Source organism: Pleurodeles waltl, chromosome 6, assembly GCF_031143425.1.
Source record: "Pleurodeles waltl isolate 20211129_DDA chromosome 6, aPleWal1.hap1.20221129, whole genome shotgun sequence".
Taxonomy (NCBI): domain Eukaryota; kingdom Metazoa; phylum Chordata; class Amphibia; order Caudata; family Salamandridae; genus Pleurodeles; species Pleurodeles waltl.
In genome coordinates, this window is record NC_090445.1 from 1,067,682,574 (window position 1) to 1,067,703,996 (window position 21,423).

The following is a 21,423-nucleotide window of genomic DNA, read 5'->3' on the forward strand; positions in this document are numbered from 1 at the left end:
CAAGGAGGTTGTAGCCACCCTCAGGGACAGTAGCCATTGACTACAGCCCTCAGACCCCTAACACGTTCCTAAATCTAGGATTTAAGGGCCTCCCTGAACCCAGCTCACCAGATTCCTGGTGATTTACAAAAAGGAGGACTGCTAAGCTGAAAACCCCAGCATGGAAGAAAGCAGACAACAACTGCTTTGGCCCCAGCCCTACCGGCCTGCCTCCTGCTTCAGAGAACTAGCACAAAATGACCAGCGATGCGTCCAGTGGGCCCAGTGACCTCTGCCAACTCCAGAGAACTGCTCTGCACCCCAAAAGGACCAAGAACTCCTGAGGACAGCGGCTCTGTCTAAAAGAAACCTACAGCTAAGGACTCCCACTTCACTCCAGATGCAGGAGTCCTGACCCCTGTGCACCTGACTCCCAGGGCCTTTGTCCAGGTGGTCCACCCAGCAAGAAAGGGTCCCCAGGCCATTGGGAGCAAGAGCCCACCCTGGGTTGACACCTCCTAACCTCCATGACGACGCCTGCAGAGAGAATCCAGAGGAACCCCCTGACTGTAAGCTCCGGACGAAGATATCAGATGCCTAAAGGATACACTGTACCCACAACCCCCAGGCCTTGGAGAACCTGACCCCCAGTGCTACATCGACCAGCAGGCGGCCCTCTTCCCTGCTGAACTGGTGGTTTGCCTGAGAAGCCCCCCCGGACCTTGTCTGCAGCCTCAGTGTGACCCCTGGGGTCCCCTCATAGAGTTGCATTGAAAACCTGATGCCCTGTTTGCAACCTGCACCCGGCCGCCCTAGTGCTGCTGAGGGTGTGTGATTGTTGCCTACTTGGGGCTCTTCCAGTGCTCTCTTGAACCCCCCTGGTCTGCCCTCCGAGTTGCGGGTACTTACCTGCTGGCTGACCGGATTCCGAGAACCCCCGTTTCCATAGGAGCTCACGTTAATTTGGTGCCTATTTGACCTCTGCACCCGACAGGCCCTGCGTTGTTGGTAGTGGGTGTTTGGGGTTAACTTGAACCCCCAATGACAGACTACCTAAAACCCGGTGACAGGAATTGTAAGTTGAACTGCACTATCTTTTCTTCCCCCAGGAACTGTTGAAAATTGCAGCGTCCACTTTTAAACTAGTTTTTTACCATTTTAAAGAAAACTGTATACATTGTTGATTCCATTCAAAGACCTGATTATACCTATGCAAAGTATCCTTCATTTTATGTACTTACCCGCAAACCGAATCTTGTGGTTCTAGACATAAATTAACAAAACATATTTTTCTATATAAAATCCTATTGGTCTGGAGTTAAGTCATTGAGTGTGTGTTTCTTCTATTGCTTGTGTATGTACAACAAATGCTTAACACTACCCTCTGATAAGCCTAACTGCTCGACCACACTACCACAAATTAGTATTATCTATTTCTGCCTCTGTCAAGCCTCTGGGGAACCCCTGGACTCTGTGCACACTATATTTCATTTTGATAGAGTATATACAGAGCCAGTTTCCTACAGCTAGAATTTATTGCAGAGGACTACACAATAGCATATTTACACAACAGTTTCAGATAATAACAAAATATAATCAGAGATACATTATTCCAAATGCACATTTAACTCCTCATTGGAGTTTAAACCATTAGGAGTTTGGTGTTCAGCTCAATAATTAGCCTTGATTCACATTTCCTTATTGTGGCTATCCTGTCACCCCGTGCACCCACCCGATCCAATCTAATGCTTTCGATGCCAAAAAATCTTAGCACCTTCACGTCACTTTAATAATGTGTCTCCAAGTGCCGTGCCGCTGGGTAATGCTTGTCCTGATTAGTGAAGGCCCAGGTATGTTCCAAGATCCTCTGATGCAAAGGATGTATTGTGCTCCCCATTTACCGGAGATCACAGGGAAACTAACAAATAATATTAGGTGTGCTGCATGTGATAAGGAATACGTTACTTACACTGTAAGCATCTGTTTGCGGCATATAGTGCTATAGATTCACATGCTCCGTAAACTCCTGCCATCTAGTGTTGGGTCCTGGATGTGTGCAAGTTATTTTCTTTGAATAAAGTCTTTCAAGTCACAAGGTGACTCTTTCTCTGTGATACTGCAAATGGGCATCAACTCTATTGTTAGACTGATTTCCTGCTGGAGGGTGAAAATGAAGTGTAGAGGCAGTGTAAGTCATGAGATGTCCATTTGCGAAGAGTAGAATAAACTTTAACAGCCATAGTGTCTGGAGAAGAGGGTGGGCGCATGTGAATATACAGCACTACATGCCACAAATAGATGCTTACTGGGTAAGTAACCTATTCCGTTCAAAGCATGTGTGGCTGTAAAAACACATGCTCTGCATAGACTGTAAAGACATCTCCCTCAAAAGTGGTGGCTAAACTGTGGGTGTTGAAGTTGTCTGAAAAAAAGAGTACATAGCACTGCCTGACCTACATTGGCTTGCTGGTGTGCTAAAACAACCACACAATGTTTGGTGAGGATGTGTGTGGACCATGTAACTGCTTTGCATATGTCAGCTATGGAATATTTCCTAGTAGAGTGTGCTCTAGAAAGTGTAGGTGAAGGTGTTTTGCCTTTAGTGTAACAAGTTTAAATACATTTTACTATCGATCTGGCTATGCATGATTTGGATATAGGGTTGCCTTTATGTGGTGGAAACAAAGCAACAAAAAGTTGTTTAGTTCTCCTGAAAGTTTTAGTTCTATCAATATAGAATTTAAAGGCTCTTGCAAGATCTAATACATGTAGAGCTCTTTCCGTAACATTATCTGGTTGAGGGGAAAAATGGTACCAATTGATTGGTGAGGTGAAATTCTGAAAACACTTTAGGAAGAAATTTAGGGTTGGTGTGGAGAACAACTCTATCCTTATGTAGTTTGAAGAAAGAAGAAAGATAGGAACTGAAGGGGCTATGAGTGTAGGAGTTCAAGTGGAGGGCCCATAAGCCTTGTGAGAACAACATTAAGGTTCCATGAGGGTGAGGGTGGAACCTGTTGTAGAATACCTCTTTTGAGTCTCTCCCTGAAGTCTTTAATCACTGGAATCGTGAACAAAGAAAGGTATTGCCTATTTTGTAGACAGGCAGCCATTGCAGCAAGATGTAATCTTATAGATATGAATGCTGACCCAGACTTTTGTAAATGAAGGAGGTAACAGACTATGGGCCTGATTCTAACTTTGGAGGACGGTGTTAAACCGTCCCAAAAGTGGCGATATACCACCTACCGTATTACGAGTCCATTATATCCTATGGAACTCGTAATACGGTAGGTGGTATATCCGCCACTTTTGGGACGGTTTAACACCGTCCTCCAAAGTTAGAATCAGGCCCTTTGTTTTGTACAGTGGCTGTGAAAGGGTTGATTTGTTTTGAGTGACGGTAACAGACAAAGCGTTTGCACTTTCCTGCATAGCAAGCTCTAGTGGTAGGACTATCAGCTTCTTTAAGAATGTCCATACATTCTTTTGGCAAATTTATGTAACCAAACTCTATGACCTCAGGAGCCAAATTTCTAGTTTGAGAGACTTTGGATCTGGGTGCCTGAGTCCTCCATGTTTCTGAGTGAGAAGGTCCGGGCCCGTTGAGGACCTTTGCCTAGGGAACTACGGAGAAGTCCAGTAGTGTTGTGAACCAGGCTTGGCGAGCCCATGTGGGGGCTACTAGGATCATTGAGAGAGACTTTTGCCTGGGCTTCCGAAACAGAATTTGAAGGAGTGGGAAAGGAGGAAAAGTATAGGGCAATATCCCTGACCAGCTCATCCATAGTGCAGTCTCCTTAGACAATTGGTGTGAAGTTTGGGCATTTCGTGTCTTCTGTGGTTTTGAAAAGTTCTATGTGAGGGAACCCCATCTGTGGCAGTATGGAAGTAGGACTTGTGGGTAGAGTTACCATTTGTGGACTAGTTACTGCATCCTGCTTAGGAGGTCTGAAAAGTCATTGTTCGTGCCTGGGAGTTACTCTGCCAGCAGTTGAATGTTGAAATGCAGAGCCCATTTCAATATTGTCTGGGCTATTTGTGAAAGTTTTAGAGACTGTGTATCCCCCTTGTTTTTGTACATGATACGTGACTGTCATTGTCTGCCTAGACAAAGAAAACCAAGTGAATTAGATGAAGGAAAGCTTTCAAGACTAGGTGAAAAGCTTGAAGAAGTTAATGTGGAGACCATGGTGATCAGTGTCCCATAAAACCTGGATTGTGATTGTTCAGATATGAACCCCATCCTGTAAGTGAGGCATTTGTTGTGAGAGTTATGTGGGGAACACGGTCCAGAAGAGGCTAGTCCTTCAACATGTTGGGATTCCACCATTGCAGAGAGTGATAAGTTTGCCAGTCTATCAGCAATAGATCATGTAAGTTACCCTGGGACTGAGACAACTGATGAGCTAGACATTGCTGCAACAGACGCATGTGTAGACGGGCATGGGGTAGCATAGCAGTACAGAAAGCCTTCATCCATAGAAGATGCATGGGTATCTTAAATATTATCTTCTGGTCAAGACGTATTAGGGCCTGAAAATTTGAACCCTTTGGAACTGGGATAGGCTATCCTGATTTTTGTGTTTAGACTTAAAAGTAGATATGGTTGTATCTGTAGAGGATGCAGGTGTGATTTGGTAAGACTGATAGCAAATCCCAGGCTGTGAAGTAGGTTTACTGTTACAGGGGTAGTCTGTTGACATTGCTTCTGGGATGTGGCTGTTAGAAGCCAGTCCTCCAGATAGGGAAAGACGTGTATTTGTTTGGAAGTGGACGGCTACTACAGCTAAACATTTGGTGAAAACTCATGGTGCAGTTGTGACCTTGAATGGGAGGACTTTGAATTGGTAGTGTATTCTGTCCACCATAAACCTGAGAAATTAGCGTGGGCTGTGCGGATTGGCATGTGAAAGTAGGCGTCTGAAATCTAGAGTAGACAAAGTCACCCTGATGAAGTAATGGAATAACGTCTTGAGGAGTGACCATGTGGAAGTGCCTCCATGCAGGGAAGTACTCTTGCCTCTTTCCCTTTGTGTTGTTTCCTCTATAGGAGCCCCTGTAGTAGGACTTTGTAGGCCAGTCCTGAGACTGTTCTCACTGATAAGAGGTGGAAGCTTTCGAGGTGGTGGTCTTTGAACCACTGCAGTAGGAGGAGAGACGAAAGGAGCCCCTGGAAGCAGGCGTTTGAAAAGCTCCCATATACTTAAGCACTTTCTGTAACCACCTTGATTTTTTTCTAACCTTTCATGGACCTGTGGGCCAAAGAGATGTTTCTTATCAAAAAGAGGGTTTAGAATGTTCTGCTGAACATCAGGCTTAAAGCCAGAGATACGCAGCCATGTCTCCGAAGGACTACACTTGTGTTAAAACTCCTGGCAGCAGTGTCAGCAGAGTCTAGGGAACATCTGATAGAAGTATTGGAGATCAGTTTCTCTTCTGCAAGTAATTCCTGACCCTTTTCCTGTGCTCATCTGGGAGATGCAGGAGGGGTTCCTCCATCTCGTCCCAGTGAGAACGGTTGCAACACCCTAATAACCCCATGGAATTGGCGATGCGCCACTGGTTAGCAGACTGTGCAGTGACCCGTTTGCCTGCAGCACCAATTCTTTTCTATCTTCACCAGGCAGCGGAGTGTCACCTGATGTCTGTGAATTAGCCCACTTTCTGGCACTTGTTACCACAAGGGAGTCAGGTGGTACCTGTCTATTTATGTATACTGGGTCGGAGGGTGAGACCTTGCACTTTTTAATCAACCCTTCAGGTGATAACGTGTGCCCTGACAGTCTTAAAAGATATCCCCGTATGGCAGAGTAGGCCTTTTACCACTGGCAGGTATTGTGTGCCCCTGTTTGTTGATGACAGAGTTTCAAACTAGAAATTATCTTCTAGAGGTTCTTTGTGGAACTGGACCCCATGAAAAGTAGCCACCCTCACTTTAAGCTCCTGATATGTTTTTGAGTCATCAGGGACAGAGGCATGCTTAGTACAGGTCTGGGTCCACTGGTGACTATGCCACATGAGTCCCAGAGGGTCAGTGTCTCAGGCACATGAAAGGAGAAATTGGGAGGGTAGGTAGTCAGGTGTTGTCTGCAGGGGAGCCTTGAGAGGAAATGTCCAAATTCTGCATACAGAATTTGGTGACTGAGGCGTGTCTGGTATAGGTGGTGGAAGTAGCACAGATGGTGGAGGCAGCTTTGGTAGTCCAGGTGGAGAAGGCGGTGTTGGCAGCAGAGGCCTGGTGGCCTTGTTTGAGTTCTTTTTGGTTGGGATGGGTGCATCCAAGGCTTCCTGAAAACAGAGATGTCTCTTGGAAGTTGGTGGCTGAGGAAGTGGTGGTTTTGCCAATATCCTTCAAGTCTGGTTAGATCTGGATCTGTTTAGAGTTCAGTTTTTCCTGCTGTTAGGGGAGAATAGGCTCAAAACTGTCTCTGCAGTCTTTTTTGGGACAGCTTTTGAAGTTTTAGGCTCAGAGCTGAGTTTCTGCTTTGGCACCGAAGGGTTAATGCCAAGGAATGTGCCGTCCATGAGGAAATGGAGGCTGCCTAGGTTGTCGGTCCAAGTGCCTCCTGTTGTGAAGTGTGAGTCATTTGGTGGTTTCGACTCCGAACAGGGTGGCAGGGGTTAACAGACTCATTGCGCCAGTTTGCATGGTGACGCTGGAGAACTCGAATTCAGGATCTGATTCCAAGTTTGCCTCGACAGAAAGAGCTTCTTCCTCGGCCACGGGAGCCTCTGGATGGAGTTCCTGTTCAACATCCTGCTGCTTGAAGAGGTCTGGAATGTCCTCGGCCTATCTACTTTGCATTGCGCTCGACTATCACAAAGTGTTTTCTTTGTGTGAAAAGCTCACAGTCAGCCTCCCAAAGCTCAGGGGAGAGGCACAGGTTACAAACCTGGTGGAAGTCTGTCCTGGGGTATTTTGCTTGGCAACGTGGGCAGAATCCAAATGGCATTTGTTCCATCACCGGGAGGTCATTAGGTGGAAGACGGATCCAGGGACGAAAATGGAAGGCCATGAGGAGAGAGGCTCTCAACAGGCGATGACAAATCCACATTGACTCGACGTCCGGTTGTAGTTCGATGCTCAAGGGAAGACAACGTGATTGAGAAAAATACTGACAAGTAGGAGAGGGCAAAGAAATAACAGACAACTGTCTTCACTTGGGGTGGTAGCACACACGCCTGAACCTGTCGGCAGAGAAAAACAATACAACAATGGAGTGGATGCCCATGTGCAGTATCCCTGAGAAGGAGTCATCAGTCGGCCTGGTAACTTGAAAGACTTTCTTAGAAGAAAAACAACTTGCGCACATCTGGACCCAACACCAGATGGCAGGAGTATGCAGAGTATGTGTTGAATATTGGCATGCTTTGTTGTTTCCACAAGTATGAAAACCTGTGAGCTGGTGTGCTAGCATGCTGTTTGCACCGTTCTGCTCCACTAGTTCAGTCTTGACTGACCTGTTTCTGTGAGATCTATTTCAACAGTATGTAATCCTAGGTGTATTACTAACTACATTACTGATAACAGGGTCACATTTCAAGAGACTGCAGTTTTTTGCCAGGATACCTCGTACTGCCCACGATTAGCTATTAAATGTGATTATCACTCAAGTGGGATTCTGCGTAAAGTGAGGGGCACACCTACATTGTGTCCCCTCCTGCCCAAGATGATTTAAGTGTAGGAGATGTAGACTTTCTCACTACCTTGGTGGAATTACAGGATCAACGATGTTGAAAAAAGTTTGCAGGATCAAGACTTTGTTTTATGAATGCAGCATACAAATGAAATTTAAAGATAAATCCAAATTTACACCTGTGTTAGGCTTTGACATGACTGTTGCCTTCCACGAGAAGTTGGTTAATCACCTCAAAGAATTGAAGTCTAGGGGTAACAGAATGAGAAAGAACATCACAAGGTGTGAAGGGAAAGCCACTGATACCCTAGCCAGTGACCCCAACATTATAATTTGCTCAGATGATAAGGGGAGGTGGGGATATCATAGTCATGCCCACGATATGCAACTTAAAGAAACTCTGAGATAGCTAGGCAATAGGAATTTCTACACCATTATCAGTAAGTTGGAATATAGGAATACTATTGTCCCATTCTGGGACAAACTCAGCACATGGAAGAACAAGGGTCTGATAGAGACTGAGAAGTACCAATTTCTTAAGAATTAACATCCCGGACTACCTACACTATACTCACTACCCAAGGTGCATAAATCGCTCACCAATCCTCCAGGCGGACCAATAGTAACATTCAGGAATAGTCCACTGGAAAATCTATCTTGGTATATTGATCATTTTCTGCTTCCTCTGGTAGGAGTATTACCACCCCACATTGAGGGCACCAATGAATTCCTCAACAGGACTGAGGTGATCATGTGGGAATCTGACTACCTCTTAATAATCCTTGATGTCAAGTTACTATATACCAGCATTTTACAGAGATGGCTTGAAAGCGTGTGAACATTTATTCACGGTTGAGACCAGTCTGGTACTATGCATACACATGCATGCTCTTGGACATGATGCAGTTCTGTATAACAACATCTTCACCTTCAATGGCACACTATATAGATACACAAGGGACTGTGATGGGCACCTGCTTAGCCCTTCCACCCCACAGCTTTGCCAATTTGCACCTGAATTTATAGATGACAGAGCAGATAATACTATGGGTGAAGTTTACTGATGACCTTTTTTCTGATATGGCAAGGCAGTGAACAAGATGCAACTAACCTTGTGGACAGCTTGAACAACAATAATTTGAATCTTGACTTCTCAAGTAACATGGGCAGGGAGTGCAGAGTTACTGGATGTAGAGGTCTGCATATCACCTAACAGTCACCTCCATACTACATAGGAAACCCACAATAGGCAATAGTTCACGTCATGCATTAAGTACCATATGGCGAATTAGTGAGGGCCAAAAGAAACTGAAGTGATGATACCACCTTTCCAATTGAACAAGAAGCCATGGTAGAACACTTCATCCAACGTGGCTATCCTGAGGGGGTGTTAGACAAATCTATTCAAAGAGTAAGCTCACAACCAAGGAACAAGATTCTGTTTGATCCCAGCAAAATGACTAGTGTTAACTGTGAAGAGCACCCCACCAGAGTGATCACCCAATGAACATCTAATCGGGGGCAGAACGAGGCATCCTGGCAAAAAACTGAGGTCTCTTGAAATGTGACCCTATTATCGGCAATGTAGTTAGTAATACACCTAGCATTACATACCATAAGAATAGATCCCTCAGAGACATTTTGGTCAAGCCTGAACTAGTGCAGCAGAAGGGTACGAACAGCATGTGAGGTCACCAGCTCACAGGTTTTCATGCTTGTGGAAACTGCAAAACATGCCTATATTTAACCAACTTTAAAGAATTTGCAATTCCCTACACTACTGAACACAGACGGAAAACACAATTTATCACAAGCAGTATACCTTATGTCACTTAAGTGTTATAATGTCCCTATGACCTCAGATATGTGGAGAGCACAATACATCCTGTGCTTAAGAGGATCTTGGAACATACCAGGGCCATCACTAATCGGGACAAGAATTACCTGCTGGCACATCACTGAGACACATCATTACAGTGACAGGAAGCTGCTAAGAGTGTTCTGCATAGAACACGTTAGATTGGATCATTGGGGTGCGGGAGTGGCAACAGTATAGCCAAGCTAAGGAAATTTTATCAAGGCTAATTAGTGAGCTTAACAGCAAAACCTCAAATAGTTTTAACTCTGGTATGGCTTTATATGTGCATTTGGAATAATATATCTGTTATTACATTTTGATATCTTCTGAAACTGTTGTGTTAGTATGCTATTTTATAGTCCTGTGTAAAAAGTGATACCTTTTTTCTTTTTTTTATTCCAGAGAAAATAGGAAGGGACTTTCACCCTTAGAGCTGGGTTTGAGAGAAGGCCCCGGCGGGGATACCCAACCCTAATCTTCCGACACATCATAGATGATAACACTGGTTGACATGGTTTGGTTTATGTTTTTCACAAGGTTTAATATTTTATTTGTAGTTGGCATCAGTTTGTGAAGAGTTTAAAATATTGGCTTATCGGAAATGTGGAATGGAATTGTTGGGAATAACATCTGCTCACTTGGGCAACATACTAGAAAGTTTGGTGATGTCTTGCACACAGAGACATGCCAGTTTATGACAACTATTTGATACGGATATAGCCAGCTACGGTGCAGCACAGCTTATTTGAATTCCACATTATGCAGAGACAGCCCACTTATGCTTTATGATTAGTTTCCTATCTATTCTTTGACATAACAGGTCATTATGATTGCCAGAGACTTATGTCCCAACCTACACTCACCTGGGCTGGATATGGGATATTTTAAGGTTGTACATTTATTGGTAAAGATTTTTATTTCATACATTAATGATATTTGCAATCAGCATGGTGACAGTGTGCAATCTCTGTTAGATGTATCCTGTGTATGCTCATTAAAACGTGTCAATGTTTGCAAATTCACCTGAACATATCTATATATGTTGTGGGTTATTTGATCATGTCAGCATTGGGGATTAACGGTGGCAGCTTGCAAAACATTGTGTAATTTCTGTCTGATGCTACCCTCTGTGCATATGTTTATATTTAATATTTGTTAAAATTGGAGGATTCACTTTGATATACATTTATGCACCATATGGAATTCATATTTCAATTTCTAGGCATAGTATGCAAATATTATCCATTCCAAGATGACCAAGCTCTTTTTGATTTATGTATCTAATGGTGAATTGCCTGTCCTCTGTTTATGTTAGTTTTATTTTTCAAACATGATTTGTATTTGAGTGGTTGGTATCACTGACCCTTGATGCGTGATAGAGGCCATAAGGGTTAAACGCGCTGTAGGGGCTAGAGCATTTTCAATAATTCACACTGGAGAATTTTATTCTGAGTGCGCGTGACTCATGTTCTACTGAGTTCCAATTTATGTTATTTGCAGGGTGCGGTGCCAGGTACCACGCAACACCCCTGTGAGGTAGCTCGGCATAAAGCATACAGTAAGGTGTATTTTATATATATATATATATGGAAAATGTCACTTACCCAGTGTACATCTGTTCGTGGCATGTAGCGCTGCAGATTCACATGCTATGCATTGCTTCCGCCATCTAGTGTTGGGCTCGGAGTGTTTCAAGATCTTTTTCTTCAAAGAAGTCTTTTCGGAGTCACAGGATCGAGTGACTCCCACTCTCGGTCATACTGCGCATGGGCATCAACTCCTTTGTTAGATTGTTTTCCAGCAAAATGGTGAAGGAAGGAGTAGAGTGTAAGAATGTAAATGTACTATGAAAGTAATAAGTAAAATAGATGTCCATGCAAATGTAAATGTACATACATATGTACAAATAATAAACTGCAACGACTACAGGCTTCCAGGGAGGAGGGAGAGTGCATGTGAATGTGCAGCACTATATGCCACAAACAGATGTATATTGGGTAAGTGACATTTTCCGTTCAATGGCATGTGTAGCTGCAGATACACATGCTATGCATAGACTAAAAAGCAGTTTGCTCCTCAAAATAATGCAGTGGCTAGTCTGTAGGAGTTGGAGTTGGAGTTGTTTGGAATAATGTTTTTAGGACAGCTTGACCAACATTGGCCTGTTGCTTTGAAAGTACACCCACACAGTAATGTTTTGTAAATGTATGTTGTGTGGACCATGTGGCAGCCTTGCATTTGTCTGCCATTGGTATGTTACCTAAGAATGCCATTGAAGCATCTTTTTTCCTAGTGGAGTGTGCTTTAGGTGTTTTTAAAAGTTGCCATTTTGCCTTAATGTAACATGTTTGAATACATTTAACAATCCATCTAGCTAATCCTTGTTTAGAGATAGGATTACCTTTATGTGGTTGTTGAAAAGCAATAAAAAGCTGTTTAGTTGTTCTAAACTCTTGTTCTATCCACATAATACATTAGAGCTCTTTTAAGATCATCAGTGTTGCGGGCTCTTTCTGCAGTTGAATGTGGCTGTGGGAAGAAGACTGGCAATTCCACTGTTTGGTTTATGCAGAAAGGTGATACAACCTTTGGCAAAAATGTTGGATTAGTTCTAAGTACAACTTTGTTTGTGTACTTGGAAAAAAGGTTCTTAAAGAGTGAAAGCTTGTATTTCACTAACTCTTCTTAATGAAGTAATCACTACTAGGAAAGCAACTTTCCAAGCTAGAAATTGAATCTCACAGGAATGCATAGCTTCAAAAGGTGGAGCCATTAGTCTTGTGAGTACAATATTGAGATTCCAAGCAGGAACTGGTGGTGTTCTAGGCAGAATGATATGTTTTAGTTCTTCCATGAGGGCTTTGATAACTGGAACTCTAAAGGGATAGGTATGTTGTATAGTCTGCAAATATGCTGATACAACAGTAGGATGGATTTTAACAGATAAGAAAGCAAAATTTGACTTTTGTAAATGAAGTAGGTAGCATACAATATCTTGTACTGATGCTTTAAGCGGGTCATATTTTTAGATTGACATTAATAAACAAATCACATCCATTTGTTAGCATAGCATTGTCTAGTTGTAGGCTTGCATGCTTGTTTGAGAACTTCCATACATTCTAACAGAAGTTGCAAGTATCTAAATTCTATGACTTCAGGAGTCAAATCGCTAAGTTGAGAGCACTGGGATTGGGATGTCTGATTTGTCCCTTGTTTTGTGTAAGCAAATCCGGTCTGATTGGAAGTTTGTAGGAGGTACTACTGACCGGTCTAGGAGTGTTGTGTACCAATGTTGGCGTGCTCATGTGGGGGCTATGAGAATCATGGTGAGAGAGGTTTGAGACAGTTTGTTGATCAGAAATGGAAGCAGTGGGAGGGGGGAAAAGTGTAAGCAAATATCCCTGACCAGTTGATCCACAGAGCATTGCCCTTGGATAGAGGGTGTGCGTCTCTGGATGCAAAGTTTTGGCATTTTGCGTTTTCGCTTGTTACTAATAGGTCTAATTCTGGTGTCCCCCACGTCTGAAAGTACTGTTAAAGTACCTGAGAGTGAATCTCCCATTCATGTATCTGTTGGTGTGTTCTGCTTAGGAAATCTGCTAGCTGATTGTGAATTCTTGGAATGTATTCTGCTAGTAGATGGATGTGATTTTGAATTGCCCATTTCCATATTATTTGGGCTAGAAGGGACAGTTGAGATGAATGTGTCCTGCCTTGTTTCTTTAGCTAATACATGGTTGTCATAATGTCTGTTTTTATCAAGGCAGTTGTGTTTGAGAAGTGGTTGAAAGGCTTTTAGGGCAAGGAATACAGCTAATAATTCTAAATGGATTATGTGATAATTTGCCTGTTTTGAATCCCATTCCTCTTGTATGGTAAAGTTGTTGAGATGAGCTCCTGAACCTATCATTGATGCATCTGTTAGTGTGGTCTGAGGCACAGGGTCTTGAAATAACTGCCCCTTCATTAAATTGCTGAGATTCCACCATTGAAGGGACTTGTGGGTTTGGCAGTCTAACAACACTAGATCTTGCAATTGACTCTGTGCTTGAGACCACTGTTGAGAGACGCTGTTGTAGTGTTCTCATGTTTAGTCTTGCATGCAGTACTATTGCTATGCAGGATGCCATCATTCCCATTAGTTTCATGATAAATCTTACAGTATATTGTTGATTTGGCTGCATTTGTGGTATGAGATTTTGGAAAGCTTGTATCCTTTGTATATTTGGATAGGCTAAGGTTTTTTGTGTATTGACAATAGCACCTAGGTAAGGTTGCACCTGCGCTGGTTGAAGATGGGATTTTTGGTAATTGAGAGTGAACCCTAATGTATGTAGGTTTTCTATTGTGTACTGAGTGTATTGTTGACATTGGCTAATAAAATCAAGCAATTTTATACAATCGTCTAGATGAGGAAAGAAATGTATGTGTTGTCTTTGGTAAGCTACTACTACTGCTAGACATTTTGTGAATACCCTCGGAGCTGTTATGCCAAATGGTAGAACTTTGAATTGGTAATGGTTTCCGGCTATCACAAACCTTAGGTACTTTCTGTGAGCTGGATGGATGGGTATATGGAAATACGCATCTTTGAGATTTAATGCGGTCATGTAATCTTGTTTTTGTAGTAGCAAAATGACGTCCTGTAGAGTTACCATGTGAAAGTGTTCTGACAGGATATGTAGATTTAGTGGTCTGATATCTAGAATAGGTCTGAGAGTGCAATCCTTTTTGGGAATGAGGAAGTATAGTGAATATACCCCTGTTCCGTGTTGAGGTTTTGGAACTAATTCTATTGCCTCTTTCATTAACAGCGATTGTTCTTCTTGTTGTAATAGAACATTGTGTTCTGGGGACAACCTGTGATAACGAGGAGGAATATTTGGAGGAGTAGAAATCAATTCTAGGCGATAACCATTGCGGATAATTGAGAGTACCCATTGGTCTGTGATGATATTTTGCCATTGGGAGTGGAATTGCTGCAGTCTGCCCCCCACAGGAGATATGTGGGGTTGTGGCATGCTTATGAAGTCACTGTTTTGTTGGGGTAGTGACATTTTTTGAGGCCTGGAATTTGCCTCTGGCTCTAAAGGGTTGTCCTCTATAAGAGCCTCTAAATCTCCCTCTCTGGTACTGTTGCTGATGACCTTGTTTAGGCTGTGAGGTAGAAGCCTCCGTAGATTGGGGATTGAATCTTCCTCTAAATTGCTGCTTACGAAAGGAGCCTCTGTAAGGTGTTGTGTGTAAGGCTCCCATTGCTTTAGCTGTCTGAGTCTTTCCTGAGTTTTTCTATTGTGGTGTCAACCTCCGGGCCAAACCGGGCATATTCAGTACTGCCTGCTGTATTTCTCGTTTGAATCCAGAGGAACGTAACCATGCATGTCTGCGTATGGTTACAGCAGTATTCACACCTCTAGCTGCTGTATCTGCAGCATCAAGGGCAGACTGTATCTGGTTATTACTTATGGCCTGACCTTCCTCAACAATTTGTTGAGCCCTTTTTTGATGCCCCTTTGGGAGGTGTTGTAATAGCTCCTGCATCTAATCCCAGTGAGCTCTATCATACCTTGCTAGCAAGGCTTGTGAGTTTGCAATTCGCCATTGGTTAGCTGCTTGTGTAGCTACCCTCTTGCCAGCAGCATCAAATTTCCTACTTTCTTTGTCAGGGGGAGGGGCATCCCCTGACGAATGACTATTGGCCCTTTTTCTTGCGGCATTGACAAACACTGAATCTTGAGGTACCTGATGGGTAATGTAAGCAGGGTCTGTAGGTGCCGGCTTATATTTCTTATCAATGGGTGGTGTTAAAACCCTAGCTTTAACCGGCTCATTAATTATCTCATCTGCATGTTTTATCATGCCAGGTAGCATTGGGAGGCACTGGTAATGTGAGTGTGTGGAGGATAATGTATTAAAAAGGAAATCCTCTTCCAAAGGCTCACTGTGCATAAGTACCCCTGTGGTACGTTGCTGCCCTAAAAATGACCTGCGTGTAAGCAGTAGTGTCTTCTGGTGGGGAAGGTTTAGAAGGATATAAGTCTGGGTCATTAGCAGGTATGGGATCTGGATCATACAGATCTCAATGATCAACCGTATCACCATGAGAATAAGTCTGTGAGTGAGTTGGTGAAGGCAAAGGTGTTGGGCTAGTGGGTGGTGGTGAAAAAGAAAGTTGTGGTGAATGAGGGGGAGAAGTATGCAGAGGTAATGGCTTCTCCTTCTGTTGAAAAATCTTTGCTGGTGGTGGAGCAGTATCTAGATATTCCTGAAAAGCCAACTCTCTTTTAGTCTGTGGAGGAGGTGCAGTAATGATTCTGCCAGTCTCTTTATGGATATGGATCCTTGATTGTCTCTCATCCATAAATTCGAGAATGGGTTGAATTTCAGTGTCCTCAGAAATATATTCTGATGGTTTCGATGATTTAGAGGACTGTTCATCATATGGCTTGGAACTCTGCTTTAGATGGATCGAAAGTCCTTGTTCCTCTGTGTAGAAATACTTTTTCAGCTCCAAAGTTTGCAGTTTTTTTGGGCCCGAAAATACAGCCTATTGTTTCAGCTCTGAGGTAGGAAGAAGAGGTTTTGACTCCTAAGAGTGTGGACGCTGACTCAGTTCGGAAGTTGAGCTTTTGGTGGTTTTGCTCGACTCCGGTATCGAAGTAGGTGTGGCCTTTTCGGCGCTGAACCCGTTGGTCAGTCACCGAGAATTTTCTTACGGGTCAAACCATGGCTCTCAGGCAGTGGTGCACCCAAGGCCTTGGAGGACTTTTTTTTGGAGTGGGCGTAGGGGCAGTCGTACTGACGTGCTGGCCAGCAGTGATGATTTGGTTATCATCCTCCGAGTCTTCTTCGGAGTCGGTGTCCTGAATGGAAACTGCCATCTGCCCCTGTTCTTCTCAAGTGTGTCGATATACTCGGTACTTTTCGATGCCACCTCCAATCTCCTGGCACTCCGGTCACGTAGTGTCTTCTTGGATCAGAACGATCCTCAGGCTTCACAATCCTCTTCTCGGTGATCGGAAGAGAGACACAGATTACATAGCAGGTGTTGATCTGTATATGAAAATTTCGTGTAGCAGCGGGGACAGAATCGGAATGGAGTCTGATCCATCAGACTTCAACGCAGTAGGCCCGAACAGGCCCGAGATGGGCGCTCGCGCCCGGAAGGGCGAAAATTGGTTTTCGACTGCACTATCGGCTCGACTATAGATGAAAAGCGCAATCGAAACAAAGAAAGTTATCTATAGTTTCCGATTCGAAATCTAAGAGCGAAAGGAGTCGATGCCCATGCGCAGTATGACCGAGAGGAGGAGTTACTCGATCCTGTGACCCCGAAAAGACTTCTTTGAAGAAAAACAGCTTGTAACACTCCGAACTCAACACTAGATGGCAGAAGCAATGCATTAAATGTGTATCTGCAGCTACACATGCTATATATATATATATATATATATATATATATATATATACACACACACACACACACACACACACACACACACACACATATACCAACATATAAATTCACTGAAAAAACTAAACGCTACAGGGACGTTATAGTTGGGAAATTTAAAAAGGAACAGAAATTTACTCAAAAAAACAAAGGTTACAGGGAGGTCATAGCTAGGCTCACATTTTAAACTTACAAAACCATAGAAATTCAATAGTATAGTTAAGAATTACCTCAAGTAACTATAAATTGTGCCCTAAGGTAACTAACCAGCTTAATGTTCATACTTCTACTGTATTGCTGTTCCAGACATGTCCTACCTGACTAAGATCTCAAGTAAACTCCTAAGAACTAGACTCCCTGTTTATTTTCGGAACCTCAGTATTGTCCACTGGGAAGCTGTTTTGTTCTTCCTCCTCTCAAGATCCGAGAACAGACACGACATCATTTTAGCTTATGATGATGCAGAAAGGTAATCTCTCAAAATGACAGCAGTTAAGTTTCCCAAAATACACTCTCATCATGAATGGAAGAGCTGTACCTACTGGGTGTGGCAGAGAGCAGGGTGATGATGCTGAGGTGTGAGCGCAGATATTAGCTGGATGGGATGGCAGCAACACAGGGCAGCAAACATCCTCTAAGCTTGACCTCACTGTCCATGCTACTCATTTTTTAATTTTAAGTAGAAAAAAAAAACTAAAGGGCTTGTCAGACAATTAACTTGGTTTAGCCTGATACGTACTTCTACCTGATGTTAGGTTAATAATATATATTTTTTTTAAAACACACATACAGGACTAGATCATGTTCTACTTCTTTCAGCTCTCTGGTCACCAACTATACCCACTTGAAAGGAACAAGAGTCTGAAATGCCTGCAGAAAATGCTTGGTGTGTAGCAACCCTCGTGAAAATCTGGCTGACAAATAGTAGATCAGATTGGATAGCTCCTTAGATAAAAAATTATTTTATCACAGCATCAATTCTGAAGAATGCACAAGTAGCAGGCATCCTAATCCTTAACCATCATAAAGAAAACAGTTAAGATTGCAGTTAACAAGCTACAAAGCCTTAAGTGTCTAGCAAACCAGCAAGACCTCTACCTAAAGCACTGCACAGGTGCAGGATTGTGTTCTGGACATAGACTACACAACATGATGTTATTAAAGCTGTAGGAAAATACAATATGCCTCAGCTCTATCGTTATCTAACCTACTGATTTCCTGTTGGGCTCTTACCGTTGCAAGGCACCTGCACATGTTGGCATATGCTACAGAGAAGCTAGGCTCATCTATAGCTTTTTCAAAAACCAGATCGATGACGCCCTTCAGACGCTCTTCTGTATCCACAGTTAGGTCGGTGACTTGCTTCATCAACTGGTTAAACATCTGAGGTGTCAGCTTGTTAAGGATACTTCGTACTTTCCGGAACAGCTCCTGGTAAATAAAAATAGTCACTGTATCGATTAAAACATTGGATTTATAAGGTGCAAAACATGATGCCTTGTGGCCACTTTAGACACTTTCTTAGAAATAAACAGTGCAACAACATACCATTGCATAACCTAGACAACAGGGTTGGTTAGAACAGACTACGTAGGTACATCTCTGAGAGTTAAGTGGTATAGGTGGACAGCTTCATCCAGCCATCAAATGGGGCAGACCCAATCTGCCATTTATTGTTATCCGAGTTACTTTTAAAAGCTGGCAAGTACTCATGACTGTGCACTTGAGATCCAACTAACATGCCTGCATTCAGGGAGGGATACAGAACTGGCTGGATAAACATAGCAAAATCCCTACTGCTCATCATCTAATTGATTTAACTGCCAGCCCGCAGTCCTTACAAATGGCAGTGGAGAAGCGCTTAAAGACCTTTTAAAATACACATACTCAATTGCACAATGAATTAAATGTTTCATATAGTGTCACAGCGGATGTCAGGTTTGACCACTTTCCCAGCATTTACATTTTCTTTAACAAGCTTTGTTGTGTCAAGGCCTTGACATAAAAGGTCAATACTCTCAAAATCATCGAACCCCAGCAAACGTGTTCAATTCAATGAAATGGCAATATAAAGATGCATCCTCATTATGAGGAAGAAAAAATTTAAGATTGCCCTATTGATGTATATTTATGATAACCATAACTGAGACAAAAACATTTTTGCTCTCACATGGGAAACGAAGAAATACCAATCTGCGAATTAGCTACGGATGAAGTGATGCAAAAGAGGACAAAAATGATTTACCCACCTGGATGATTGCACTAGAATCAATATCTAAACAACTATGCAACAGATCCCTCAAACTGCAACTTTGCAAATGCACCACGGGAAGGGGAGGTAAGCATGTAACAGGGTAAACCTGTAGGACATGAAACTCAGAAAAATCATTGCATTATTAACAGGGATTTTTATTAAATGCTACTAACCACCTTGTGAAGGCCTCAGTGCACACTGAGGTATGTCTACATTCAGAAATAGTGCTGATTTGTATTATAGTAGATTTGCAATAAGGGGGATGGTGAAGGGCTTGAAAATCCTAGTTCTGCAGCGCAGATATCCCTACTTAAGTCATAAACATTGAATATTCCCTCCAGGTTGTGAGGATTCTGGAATGTTTCCAGTATGAATAAAACGTGAACTGGAGGTCGGCATAAAAACTCCCCAAAACATGCATCACCTCCACAGTAATAAGTTCAGCTTCTCTATGGGAATGACATGTTAATCAATATAAAGACACAATTGCAACAAATAGCCGAAAATATGCTACACCAGTAACAGGAATCGCTAAAAACCTTCATTACAGAGAGAAAGATGAAGGGAAAGGTGCATGCCAACCCAAGAGTGCACAAGGTTGAAAAGGTACACTGTTGCTATACAGAGCTATCAATCTCCATTTTCCAGCATGAACTACACTGGTAGCGTCTCAGCCTCGGTTCTTTTGAAAGGCAATAACTAACCTATTAGAAAGTAATTCACTGTTGAAATTATTCACAGTCAAGGAAGAGTAGTTTATAACATCAGTGAATATAACTACAATACAGAAGTAGGATTACAAAAAACTCACATTTATTTCTACATCATAGGCTGCTCACTAACAGTCAAACAAAGAATTTGGTTGCAAGCTCATCCTTTAAACCATGGTTTCCAATAATCAGCAGCAAAAATAGAACAGCTTAAGGAAAATATAAGAATAAAGCAACATCAACTACATTGGCTTGTTAAAACTGCTTGACTGTCTAAAGCGTAAGCTACAGCATCCTCCTCTAAAGAGTAAAAGTACTGACGGCATGGCTAGACCCTCCAGGTGGCAGTCTTACATATTTTTGCTAATGCGACATTTCTTAACCAGACAGCAATAATCACCCTCCTTTGAGTAGAAGGCGCTCCAAGCCCAGTATGAAGGAGTTTGTTGGATAGCTGTAACAGGCAAAACATGAAACTACTTCAAAAAAGGAGGGGTAAGGGGAATAGTACCGGTCCAGTGTGCTGTCCCCTAATATAACTATTGCATAAAGGTACACAGTTCTGGAGGCACAGAGTCCCAACTAGGAGCCTTAAATAGGACTCTAGGCACTTCTATAAATAGAAGCAAAGGCTTTCACACACCCAATTGGGTGTCATGCTTCATCCTTGGCCCTCCTCCTCGTCGAACTGGCGCTGCAATGTCTGACGGGCTCATTGCCAGAGATCTTTTGGACAACGTCGTTTGGTTGAGTGCAGGGATGTACTGGCCCTGTCGGAGGAGGAAAGTGAGGAACTGGAAAGTGAATATTAAAATTGACTGTGGGACCCATAACCCTATATGGTTATTTATCAGTGGGGTTTATGTCAAGGTTAAAACAAAGGACAGAGTGCCGCCAGAGATGATGCTCTCGCACTCACTGCCAGAAAGTGAGGGAAAAGAAGAACATCTTCTATTCCTGGGTATAGGTCAACATGTTTCACGCCTGTAGAAGTCTCTACGGATCAAGTGGCGTTTCATAAGGACCAAAAACAACAACCTAGTCCTCACTATAGTGACACTCAGTGTGTCTGCAATGTAGAAAAAAGTGTGGAAAAAAGACTTGTGTATAAGCCTAAATACCTAATTTAAGGTAGACCCTCTTAGATTGAGGGCAGGGTCCCTTTGGGAAAAGCGAATCGCTGGACTGCTGCAAAATTTCAGCTGGTCGAGTCCATATCGGAAAACTTATCCAGCACGCGCAACCTGGAAATAACATGAAACTATCCATCTAGAAATTCTTTTAAAGATGCCATGCTGGTATGAAGAAGGCCATGACTGACAGATGTTTAGTTCCCTCCCTGTGAAAGATTGTACACAGACATGAATAATGGATTATCATTAAGTGTGTATCTGTAGAATAGCACTGTCGTTTGAGCGTTTACCTCAAAGAAGAGTGTAACGCTCCTAATTTCAGGTCAAATCTCAGATGGGGCTAGTCAGCCTGCCATCACTTACAGCATCAGCAATATCTGTCACTCAGGTTAGCAT

At 42.8% G+C, this 21,423-nt stretch overlaps 1 protein-coding gene across 13 annotated transcripts in view; it reads right to left on the bottom strand.

The window, feature by feature from the left end:
• Window positions 1–21,423, bottom strand: part of EIF4G3 (eukaryotic translation initiation factor 4 gamma 3) — a 906,783-nt gene that overhangs the window by 248,187 nt on the left and 637,173 nt on the right. For all 13 annotated transcript variants that reach the window (XM_069240075.1, XM_069240074.1, XM_069240071.1 and 10 more), the window contains one exon: window positions 18,164–18,361. In XM_069240075.1, the coding sequence (XP_069096176.1) occupies window positions 18,164–18,361 (198 nt within the window). The remainder of the gene's footprint in view (window positions 1–18,163; window positions 18,362–21,423) is intronic.